A 12,375-nucleotide genomic window follows, 5' to 3' on the forward strand; every position below is an offset into this window, starting at 1 on the left:
TGGCCGGGTTGATTTATCTGCTTTACATGTATTCCTTGGGTACATATATAAATCTGTTTACTGTATCTCACACTACCAAATATCATTTAACCTTGAAACTGGGAAATCACATTTGTCTTACATGTTCAAGAAAGAGCTGGCTTTTATTCTAACAATCACAAAATAATGTTCTTTGCTCTCTCCTGATTTATGTGAGGAAATGAGCCTTGTCTGTCCCTTCTGTTGTGAAGGAAGATCTCCAGTGCTGCTGAAGCACATTTAAGAATAAAATATCTTGCAACACAGATGCTCCTGATATAATAATAGGTACTCAAACTGTGATCTATGCATCATGAAGTTACTATGCAGATAGTTCAGCAGCAGTAGATCAATTTGGATAACTTGGCACCAATCTGGGAAAAAAATTGCTGCAGAGATAAACAGGTATGAGAAACAAGAAACAATGTTCTAGTCAAACTCTTGTGCCCCTATATTGTTTTAAAATTGTGTTTGATTTTAAGTTAGTGGTTCAAACATGAAGCTATGATGTATGGGGTAGATAGTGCAGAACCATGCCTGGCTTTACATTTCTCGTATTTATTCCTATTTCAGGGTAGTTCTTTTTAACTTTGAGAGCTCAATTACTTAATTATTATTAAAAATCTGCCTAAGCCATGTGGGGTACTGAAGTCCAGCTGGCTTTTTGCAGATCCTTATATGGTCCATTTTGCTTTAAATTTGCATATTTTCTGTGGAGAGACAACAATTACCTTTTATTTACTCTGAAAAATGACACCATATGCCCTCTACTCCATTACATCGTTGTGGCATAGTGCACCTTCTCTAACTGCATATCTGGAGCAAATTTCAGTGCAATATTATATTTCCACTGTCAAATTCTGTGGCAGATTTGGGATTAAAGCCCCATTTTTTAAAATAAAAACCATTTGGGGAACTGATTTCAAATATTCTTTAATTACTTTAGGACAAAAGGCATTCTTGTCTATTGTAGTGCTGTGCTAAAAAAAAAAAACAGAATCAGATATGTGTTCCATGAACTGGGTGTGTCAACAGTAATATTTAGTAACATTGAGTGGCTGAGCAGAGGTTTTGGGTGATAGTGAGCTCTGGTAAGTGAAGCCCATGTAATGGAACATTTTGCCAGCCATCAGCGGTTCTGTGGGATATTGAGTGTGATTCATGAGACCACAGCAGGGATCCTGCTGATGGTGAAATGTAAAAATGGATGTAAGCCCCAGAGTCAAGTGTTAGATTTATGGCATTACTGTCAGTGCTAAGATGAAGCAGACAGAGCTAAGATAAAGCAGGCACTTGTCTGCCAAGAAAAATTGCCAGGGCTGTGCAATAAAGCATCCTTGATCACAGTCCTGGTAAACGGGGTTTTAGTGATGCCTGCTGAGCAGAACTAGAGGTTCAGGTGCATCAGGACTAGAGACATGATATTAGAATGGAAATGGGGCTCCCAGAGTCTCTCCTCCTTGCTAAATAAAGAGCTTCCTTGTCCTAGTAGAAATTTGGAAGGAAGTGAGTCAGCTAATCTTATTTCATGTAGCCTAATGTTATCCAGCCTCAGGCAATGCTGCAGCACCCTCTCCCAGTGAAACCCTGTGAGGAATGGAAGCTCCTCACTCTGATTTTCTTAAGATCCCAAGTTTCCCGGCTCCTTGCCCAATTCCAGCTCCTGCTGCATGGCAGACATGTGCTTTCTTCGAACTCGCTGGCGCAGTTTGCTTTCCCCCTTCCATTAGAAAAATAGAGAAGTTGGTATCACATGGGCTGTGTGCTTCTTGCATTTCAAACCCCTTGATGGAGGTTTTCTAACTTTCCCCCAAAGAAAATATTTGTGATACGTTTTCAAATGATGTTTCATAAATAGCTACGTAACCAGACTGACTGGCTCAGGAATATCCTGCCTGTCTTCTAAAGCTTTTTTTCCTAGAGAAAGGAGCTTTAAAGTTTGCAGAGGCTGTTCTGTGAGTTAGGGAAAAAGTTGAGGCTATCTGATAATGCAGATATATTGATCGAAAAAGCATTGACCTCTGTACGTGGATCCCAGTAGGGGATAGAACAAATCTCAGATTTTATGCGAGTGGTGAAGTGAGGTGCTAAACTGAGCCCAGAGAAATTTGTGTGAAGTGTCTCTGTGATGTTTGGAGGCCTTGGACTCAGTCGAGTTCAGGCAGGAGGCAGAATTTTCTTTTAGAGAGCAGACACTAGAGGGTAGCCTTTCCCTTCAAAAGCACCGGATACATGAATTATGAGCTTCCTGGGTTTTGTATATAAAACCTCTTAAGGCTGTTTAGTTATCACAGTTCTCAGACTCCATTCATAAAATGTCCCCTTTTTTTCTTCTTATTCTTTTGGTTATGTTGGGAAAGCATCCACTAAGCTCAAATCTTCATTTCCAATCTAGATTCAGTAGATCTCCCTCATCTCATGGGGACTTTGCTCTTGTACACTGTCACAAGGGCTTCCCATAAGGCTATCCATAGGAATTCTTATGTACTGGCTCTGGCCATAAGGGGCTGTTGTAGCATGCTGGCAAAGGGAAAAGATGTTGCCTTTGTGGTGAGTAGTGCTGCTGTGTCATTTGGTTCTTATGCCCTAATAAGTTTGGATTAATCATCTTTGCTGTCTAGAGTGTCAGTAAAATCCATTACTTGTGTTAGATGTATAGAATTCTGTGTGTGTGTTGTGCTGGTCTGCACCACTCTGTGTACGTTAATGTTTTCTGCTTACTGAGTTTCTATAGCAACAGCGACATGCTTTTCCAAGGCTTTCACACTCTGGAGTAGTGTTCATCCTGAAAGTACATTATTAGAAACTAAAAAGCAGGTACTTATCTGCCTTACAATAAACTTGCAGTTCTGCCACACGAGATGTGATTTTATGTGTGTATATGTGTCTGTGTACACATACTAAAAAAAAAAAAAAGTAATGCCTCTTGTGGCAGATTTTTTCTGAAAAACTGCAGATTTGATAGGAAGCATTAACTTAAGAGTAGCTTTTAGAGAAAAATCGGCACTTTTTAAAGTACAGCAACCTTTGTGAAGCACTCAGAAGTAGGAATGCTTTCTTGCCTTTCTTTAGGACTTAGTTTTATTCCTCCAAAATAATTTGGTTTGATTTGAATTTATTAATGGGTGCTTAAAAAGCTGGTTTTGACATACCTATGTGGCAGGAATGAAGAAAGAAATTTTCCAGATTTTGTTGTTATTTTCTGTGTCATGCCCGTCTGGTAACAACAGACAACCTCAGTAGCTTTTGTCTTCATGTGTTAGGAGCACAGGGTTTAAAAATCCCTGATTTGCACATATATGCATAATTCTGGCATGATTCCACTAAACTCTACCTTTTCTGTGCCTGTCCCAACTGGTGCTAATGGTATCAAACCTGCTTCTCATCAAACAAAAGCGGAAATAGCTTTCAGGATGTAATACTTGGAGAGTGAGCTCTTAGCAAGGTGTGAAAGGCTCAGTATGAGGGCAGGTTCTAAAATTATCACTTTTCTCCACAGCCAGCAAACGCTCACCCTCCACAGCCAGCCTCAAACAGGCAGAGGGTGCTGTGAGCAAATGCCTGTCGTCATCTGCAGCTCATTCAAATGCCTCAGATCGAAGTAAGTGTGGGTGTGTGGCTGCTGGGAGCAGGGCACTGCTCAACTGTGGCTGGGGGGGGAAACAGGAGGTGGAATGAAACTCCTCCCTCCTCCCCTGCTGTGTGATTTACTTCATATTTTGATCTCAGATGCATTTCATGCAATTTGTTAATCCAGCTTGACTGTTCAGGGCTTTGACCCAGTTGATGTGATCTCTGTTAGAAGAGAAGAGCAATGGTAAAAACTGCTGGTTTTTTATTTTTTATTTCTGTGATTCTGTTACTAAAGTCGAATCTTGGTGAATGATTCACAGATAATTTCCCACAATCTCTGTGGATTTGCATGCCTTAATTCACACCCTGAAATTTCAGCAAAATAGAAATAATACAAAATTAAAGTTTCCTTTGTTCTGTTAGACAGCTTCAGTCATTTGATTGCCAATGGGAAGGAAAAAATTAATTTTGACAAGGAATTGTCCTAATATGCTTGTTAGGATAATAAAAATTATTTGTAGGAGCACATATTTTTGCTTTTAGCATAACATTTTGTTATTTGGAATCTCCCCAGAGTTTCATAGGAACCTGCCTGTATCGCAAATATGGAGGTTTTTGCTTTTGTTTTCCTGTTTGCCTAAAATGATGAATAAGCTAAAAGCTGTTTTAATACAAAAGCAGATTCAGCTAGGTCTGTGCTGCAGTCATCTGCCAGCCTGCAGCCTCTGATCAAGCAAAGTATGCTGAAAGAATCCCTGACACAGACACAGCTAAGGGTGCTTTTGCTGGTTCGTGTTGGAAGGTGATGCAGCAGAAAAATTTGTGCTCATACACTGTATGCCTGGTGGGGAAATCAGTGACTATTTATACTGGCAGAGGCTCTGAGTCACTAGAGGCTGCTTGTGATTTTAAATTATATTTATGTATTATGTGTCTGCAGGGTTCAGCTCTGAATATGAGTCAGAAGCAGGGCTGTAAAGTTCAAATTAAACCTCTTACAAAGGAAGTCACTAATTATCAGCTAATTGGGATTGCTTTCAAACTTACTGTCATACACTGAAATCCTTTGTGAAGCCTTAGTCGCTTTGGAGAAAATATTCTCAGGTGGCCTGAAATACAACAAATTTGGACAGGTCTCCAGGTGATCTATGTGGTTAGGATGTAGAGGTTGACTTAGAGTGATCCTGTGCTCTCAATCTGACATTCAGGGAGAACTGTTTGGTTGATTAAAAGATGGGTAAATTCACAGGACATTAAATACAGTATGAGAATGAATCAGATTGCTTCTGTTTTGCATGTGTGCCTGGGAGGGTGAAGGAACAGAATGTTGAAATAAGAAGATGATGCTTGTCCTGGATCAGTGGAGTATATCCACTTAACCCTGTGTTCTGTGTCAATTCTAGGCTCACTCATACTCATTGAGAATGTGAGCAATTGTCTTAAAATTCTCGTGTACAAGGATGGCCTCAGTAGGTCAAACAAGAATCTGTTGTGGCTGACATCCTGCTGCAGTGATCAAAAACATGCAGAAGTAAAAGAAATAATGCTTTATATAAAGTGGTTCTTCCCTGATCCAGTTTTTCTGCTTCTGAAGAATTCAATATTTATAAAGCAACTTAATCATTCCTTTCTCTCTTAGGGAAGTGGGGCAGGTGTTGAAGGGGACCTCTGGGCTTTTCAGCATAATTAATCCATGCACTTTCACTTCCAGGTACCACAAAGAGAAGTGCCTCATTAAACAGACTGAATAACAAAGTCCCTCCACATTCCCAGCAGTCAGCACCCAAAGGTTCGCAGGTGGAACAGAAAGGTGCTAGAAACCAGTTTGTTTTGAGGATTGGGAGACAGTAAATGGGATATTTGAAGATGACTTTAAACCATGTCCCTGTTCCATTGTAAATGTTTTCACTCAGGCCTTCATGCAGTCTGTGCACTGTGCCATAAATGTCATTATGCACACTGCAGTGCCAGATATTGGGTAACTATCTCTGAACCAGCCTCATTCTTCTGAAAGGTGGAAGGGTGGGGGGAAGTAGACAAATGGTAGCCAAACCATTTAACTCATGAGAAAATAGCTCTTCATAATGATACATTGATGGTTTTAGCTATTAGGAAAAGCAAAGCATGGGATGGCAGTTTAGAAAATCCTATTTTGTTAAAAATAATCTTCCTTACACTTGGTCTCTAGGAGGAACGGAAAAGAAGAGGAGCACATCTTTGAATAGAATGAGTAGTAAACCCCAATCCTCTCCAGAGCTAGAAAAAGTGAAAAAAGAAGAAAAACCAGGTGGTTGTTTCATAAAACTGAATATTTTTTTAAAAACCTTTAAAGTTTGGATAGGCTTGATTTCATTGGTTTCCTAAGTTTTTAAATTTCAAGAACTTCTTAATGGCTTTTTAGTTACCCAGTGTTAGAGATAAAATGGTAAAAGTTCAATTTTTGCTTCTGGACAAAACAATAAATCCTCCAAGAAGGCCTTTGTTTTTGTTAAGTGACACTGCAAGCAGATAGCAACATATCTCTCTGCTTAAGAAGGCGATCTGTTTGAGAGCTGGTAGGTTTAAGGGTCAGAAATGGTAAAAATGTCACTGATCTGTTCACTTCTTAGTTAAATTTTACCTTTGCTTTTTTAAGTTCCCTTTCATTATTCAGTTTTAAAGCAACTTCTCTGTTCCTGCTACTGGCGTAAACCATGTGCATGCAGAAGGAGGAACCCTGTTCTCACTTCAGTCTCTTTTGATCTGTGTATTCTCCACTACATTACAAATAACCTCTTTCCTAGGAGCTCCTCCTAAACCTGAAGAATAGCACCTTGTCTAACGTGTTTTTCCCTCCAAGTTAACAATTCTGAAACTTTCCTTTTTAGCAGCTGTTGCCAACAGTTGGAATTATTTCTGCTTCAGAATCTTTCCTGTGTGAAGGAATCATGGGTGCTATCCATGTGAATCTATGTGTGCAGGCAATGCTTGACCATAACTGCTTGCTTTGACTTGCAAGTCTTCTGTTTACTATGTTAAAACAGCCTTTCCTGCAATCTGGAGAATGTAGCTCTGAAGAGCTCAGTCAAAAATGTCTCATACTTTGACTGGATTCAGCATTCACCTCTGTTGTACACATGCCAGTCTCTGCAGATAAAAATGACTTGTACTAAGCAAGGCAAGAGCAAGAAGTGCAACATGAGAGATTGCAGTGTTTAACCTTTCTGTGGTTTTACTTTGGAATTCCCCCTCCATGACTTCAGTATTGTTCTCCCAAAACCGTTAGGATTCGCAACAATGCTCAGTCTTCCTTTGCTTTGTACTGCATGTCTTTTCCATGACACGATTTCATGTTGGATCCTTTTTGGTTTGTTCCTGTCATCCAGCTCGTCGCTCCCAGCTCAGTCCCCTGGACAGTAGCGTAATCAGCCGCCTCCTGGCCCCCACACAGGCCTCCCTAGCTAGGAGTAAAAGTGCTGCTACCTTGTCGGCTGATGGACAGGACCCCTCAGGTAACAGGAGGGCAGCAAAGCCTCAAAGTCTTATGCAGTTCCTCTTCAAGCAAGAACTTAGATGATAGCTGCTAACTGCTACACTTTTGTCTGAATCAGACAGTTGATACATGGTTGTGTGTAATACTACTTACCCAGTATTTTCTGTGGTCATTAATACCCAATTCATATGCTGTGTTGCATGTTTACTTTACAAAACCATAGAATAATATTGGCCTTTAAACTCCAGTTCTGGTTTACTTGCTCTGCAGAGAACCAGATGCTGGTGTTCATTCTGGGGCTTTTGTGTGTGGTTTTTTTAGCTGACAGAGGTCTGCATTTGTACCCTTAACTCAATCTGTGACATTCTAGTTAGAGCAGTACTAGATAATGAAAGGGAAAAAAATCTACCAAGCAAACCTATAATTTCAAAGTGCAAAACCTAAATTTCTTTAGGGGAAGAAACTCTTGCAGGAACATGACAATAGGGTTACCTTAAGATAAGTACAGGGGATCATGAGCTGGCTTTGTTCAGCTGATAGGAGAAGTCAAGATGTAATACGAGAAACCCTGGCGGTTTCAAGCAGTTTTGTGTTGGTCCAGACTGACCTGATATGTCCACACCAGGGCTCAGTTTACTAAAGCAGGAATTTGCATAGTGGGCAAGCCCCTTAGCTGCATCCCAAATATCCTGGAATTGTTACTGGCTAATTAATAATGCCCCAGTAAATGCATCTCTGGAACCAATGTGGAGTCCTTTCTCTTCTTTTACCTTACAACTTGTGTTCCCAGTTTTGCTTGTTCCTTTTTGAGTTTGAAATCCCATCTTTATTTTTATCTTACACCATTTCACTTGGTCCTTGTCAGTAATGGTGACATTTCCACACTGTTCCCCTTGTCTAATAATCAGTTTTTCTTTTTTGGTGTGTAGTCAGTAGTCATATTTTTACACACCTGTATATGTGCTGCTTTTATTTTACCATGAATACCTCAGTTCATGTCATGTGGGGAAATGCCATCTCTTTTTCTGTTACTGTTAGCATGTGACACTCACTATTGCTGAATTAAAGATGTGTTTCCTAAGTTTACTTTGAGGTACTTTTTTCATTTCAGTAGAAAAGTACCTGTGCTTTAACACAACCTGTGCACAAACAGAATGCAGGTCTTGCACAAATGAAGCAAATACAAAAATAAAATGTATTTTCCACTAAGTTGCAAAACTGCATGCTGCATTTGTCACAATTTATTTGAATTATAGAAGAATCCAATATCTAGCTTTAGAATATTTTTCAATCTATGTGTGCTTATCTGTCTGATCATGTTGGTAAAAAGTAATAAGATTAAATTTCTTTCAATATCTTATATGTGAAGAGATTGATACTTCAAGTAGGAAAGGTGTCATAGTTACATGATAGTTTTCTCTTGCTAGATTTCTTTTACACCCTTTGACAAGAAGGGATGTTTCCTCCTGAAGTATAGAGGAAACGTGCTTAAAATCTGAACCTCTCATGAAGAAATTGTCAGGAAAGATGCTAAGCCATTAAAACAGAAGCATTTGTTGTCAAATGCAGCTTGACTAAAAGTAATGCTGGCGTAGTACAAATTCGGTCCTTTTTTGGAAAAGCATTTTATTTTTATCTACTCCAGACTGCTTTCAGAGTGTTTATTCTTGATGCTGTTGCTTCCCAAGTACTAATTGTGTGGTGGTGTCTGTCCATGACCCGTTGCACTGTGCACTGCCTGCGGTGTTTCCCTGTATGGTTTCTAACACACACAATCTCTCTTTCTCTTTTTCTCCCTTTTCCTTCTCTCCTGCTCTTATGCTGTGCACTTGGTTCTCGTGTTGTCTTGTCAAATTCCTAACTTTTATAGAATCTCACCTCTGTCCTCGTTCAGCTTCAGCCAGTTCCATCAATTCCCCAGTCCCAACTCCTAGAGTGCCGGTGCGCAGCCGTAGCATCGACAGGTTGAAGTCTTCTGTGTCTTCATCTGATGCAAGTTCACCTGATTCAACCCAGGTTTGTTGAAAACCCACAGGAATTAAGTTTCTATTAATCTAGGGGGTTGGAACTGCTCAGGATGGGATCTTGTTTCACCTCTTTCAGCTGCTTTCAATAAGCATTAATGAAATGTACAATAAGATTTGCCTAAAAAATACAGAGTATTAAAATCAAATTGGAATTTTATGGTACTTGACCTCATATCTTGAAGGCTTATTTTTTACTGCTTATGGTTCCCAAAGTTAAATTTATGTAAAAATTAAACACAGACCAGGTCTGTGTTTTGGAACATAAAGGAAATTCAGAGTGCCACTTGCTTGTTGGAATTGCAGGTCCTCTGTCCGCACTGTATTCTAGAGAGTCAGCAGTATTTTGCTTTTGTGTATCTTATAGAAATCAGAGACAGAAAAACCATCCCCAGGTTCTGGTTTGAGGCGCCCTCCCTCACCATCACTGTCTGCCCATAGAAGAGCCCCCTCTCCTGCTAATATGGTGAAGCATCCTCCGTCCCCGTCTGCAGTCAGGTATGTGTCCAGGTTAAACCCCTTCCGTGATCAGGTATGTGTAACACCTTTTATTCAGCACAAAATGAAGGCTTCTTCCTGTCTCAAGACAGCTGAGATGTTAGAGTTTGGATGACCTATGCTATCTGTGCCTTCTTTTTACAGAAAAGACTTCATTTTGTCCAATTTCCCTTTCCCAAGGAAGTGATGCAGCTTTTACTTCAACCTTTGTTGTGCAGACAAAACACACCCTAATTTTCTGTGCAGTCCGTGCACTAAAACCAACAATACCCTGCAAGCTTTTGAATAAACTGATCCACCTGTATTAGCGTAGGAAATTTCTTGGATTGGAATCACAAGGTTCATCCTAGATGTGGAGTAAGTGGAGATCTGGGCTAGCAGTCCTGTTTTGATGTTAGTCCCCAATAGCAAGGCTGGGTACTCAAGGTGTCTAGGAATCCTGGTTTGAGTTTTATGGGGAAGGCACTAGTAATTTGTGGATGGATTTATTTCTTAAAGTGAGGTATGTAATATAAACTAAATAAAGGAGACTGCTCTCCTCAGATGCATGATTGAGATTTTCACTGCTAGCTCTGAATAATATTCTTTATTTCAACAGACAGAAGACTCGCCCACCTTCACCTGGTGTGTTAAAACAAAGGCCACCATCTCCTACTCCAGCCTCTAAATCAGCACCCATCCAGCGGCCATCTCTCACACCAGGTGTTATAAACATTACCAAAAAGAAAACTGAAGCAGAGAGCAAACCAAAGGATAAGAGCACAGAAGGAACAGGACAAGAGCAAGGTGCTTCCCCAGCCTTGGAGAGGGATGCAGGAGCAGCTAGCACAAAGACCAAAGAAGGTGAGTGTTTCTCAGTGTCTGACTCACTCCTGCTTTAGGCCTCTCCAGTGTGTGCTAGGACTGGGGAAACAACTGGCTCATGAGGCAGAGCATTGGAGGGTAGGGTGCTTTGAGGCAGAAGTTGTTCATTGCTGATTATATAATAATTTACATGGTATGACTTTGGGATGTGAATTTTCATGCAGTAGTTGGTTTATTTGACTTGGAGATTTTAAGTCAGGAGCTTTCAATATTACTGCTTGTATTGTAATTTCAAGAAAAGCAGAAATCCTCTTTGCGTTTTGAGCTTCAGCTGCTGTAGCTGAGGGATCTACTAGCTTAGGTTCATAAAGTCAGTAGTTAAACTACACAAAGGTCTTTCAGTTCAGTTGGTAGTTCTTAAAATGCTCCTGTGGAGACCTCCTTGGAGGACAAAATCAGCTCCTGTTCATCCCAGGATGAGAGAGAATTTTCACAATGCTTGAAGACTGCCTTGGCCTAAGTTCCAGTGAGTGTATAATAATTGCTGCCTTGGGAAGGGTGATTAGTTCACAAGTCACACTGAGAAATTATTGTGGTAGATTAACGAGAGCCATATACTGGATAAGCAATTAGTGTTCTATCCTCTTCATTGTGCCACGTGAGCCCAGCCTCTGTCCCTTGCTTGGAAAAAATGCCAGCTGCCATCTGCAGCACAGTCTGGGAGAGCCTTCTTATGAGGTCTGGCAGGGAATTCACTGTGCAGAAGGACTTAGGGGACCCTTGACAGGAAAAGGAGGGATCTTTAGAATGTAAGTTACAGCCAGTGGGCAGTACTGGGGGTGAATCCCTCAGACAGGAGGTAAGTGGGAACATGTGCTTGCTGCACGTTACTGCATGGCCATTCCTGTGTGCTTTCCTGGGCTGCTGTTGTTCTCTGCCACTTCTGAGGCTCCTGCTGATACTGCCTCTGTTGGATGTGAAGAAGTGTCATTCAGCTAAAGAACTCATGGCACAGCTGTCTGGGCATGTGTTCCTGTAGAAGGAAGCCTGGCTGTCAGAGGTGGATGTTTGTATGAGGTCACTTATCCATCTTTGGTGTCACATCCTTTGTCTTTGCAGTCAGAACGTCCATCCCTCGATGTGCTGTCATACTACTGATAAATGTCCTGTGTGCCTCAGAGCATCATCACTTCTGATCAATGTCATCGGTCGATTGAAGCCTCCATAACAATGTGTCCTAGTCTTGTATCTTCCACTTGTTCTGGAACAAGGACCTCTGTCCATGTTCCTTGGCTATCTGATCTGTCTCCTCTCTACACTGACTTCTGAAACTGTATTAACTCAGTTTATCTGTTTTCCTTTTAATTTATTTCTGATCTCAAAATCGTCATCTTTGTAGTGATTCCTGCTGGGGCTGAGCAAAGCTCTTTTTCTTTGACACATAGAACAGAAAGAAATAGTGGGCAAGTTCTTCAAAATAAGAGATGATTTCTCTCTTTGAATGTTTTGTTACACTGCAGTATTGCCATGTGAGGCAGAATCTCTTTTCTTAAGAAGTTGCTTTCGGTTTACAAGGCAATTCTCATTTTACACATCTGTGTCAGCAATTCACCCCATGGTTTGATGCAATTCCCTGTCCCAGACAGCTTCTGAAGTCAGAGCACACCAGTGAATGGCATGTGGCAAATCAGTCTCTAGGTCTTGTAGGTTTAGCCTAATTTCAGCTTTGTGCACTTGTATCTTCATCCCATCTCTTCTTCAAACTGAACTTGTTTGCCTGTTGCTGACGGCAGTCAAGTTTTTGTCTTGTTTTTTTGTGTCTTCCTACTGCAGTATATTGTTCCGCAGTAAAACACTTTTTATTTTTCAGTGACTGGAGCAGTTGTCTTTTCTGGCAGCAGCCTCTCGCAGCTTCTCTGAGAATTAAAAGGCTTGTTCAACTTAAAGCATAAGAAGTGCTCCTTCATGAGCTCTCCCCTTATGCGT

At 40.7% G+C, this 12,375-nt stretch overlaps 1 protein-coding gene across 1 annotated transcript in view; it reads left to right on the top strand.

Annotated features, from left to right (window-relative positions):
• Positions 1-12,375, top strand: part of LOC136373936 (ensconsin-like) — a 41,156-nt gene that overhangs the window by 20,237 nt on the left and 8,544 nt on the right. Inside the window, exons 7-13 of the mRNA XM_066339014.1 lie at positions 3,518-3,619; positions 5,303-5,401; positions 5,780-5,878; positions 6,957-7,082; positions 8,934-9,079; positions 9,455-9,585; positions 10,184-10,428. Coding sequence (XP_066195111.1) covers positions 3,518-3,619; positions 5,303-5,401; positions 5,780-5,878; positions 6,957-7,082; positions 8,934-9,079; positions 9,455-9,585; positions 10,184-10,428 — 948 coding nt within the window. The remainder of the gene's footprint in view (positions 1-3,517; positions 3,620-5,302; positions 5,402-5,779; positions 5,879-6,956; positions 7,083-8,933; positions 9,080-9,454; positions 9,586-10,183; positions 10,429-12,375) is intronic.

This window comes from Sylvia atricapilla, chromosome Z (genome assembly GCF_009819655.1).
Source record: "Sylvia atricapilla isolate bSylAtr1 chromosome Z, bSylAtr1.pri, whole genome shotgun sequence".
NCBI classification, from domain to species: domain Eukaryota; kingdom Metazoa; phylum Chordata; class Aves; order Passeriformes; family Sylviidae; genus Sylvia; species Sylvia atricapilla.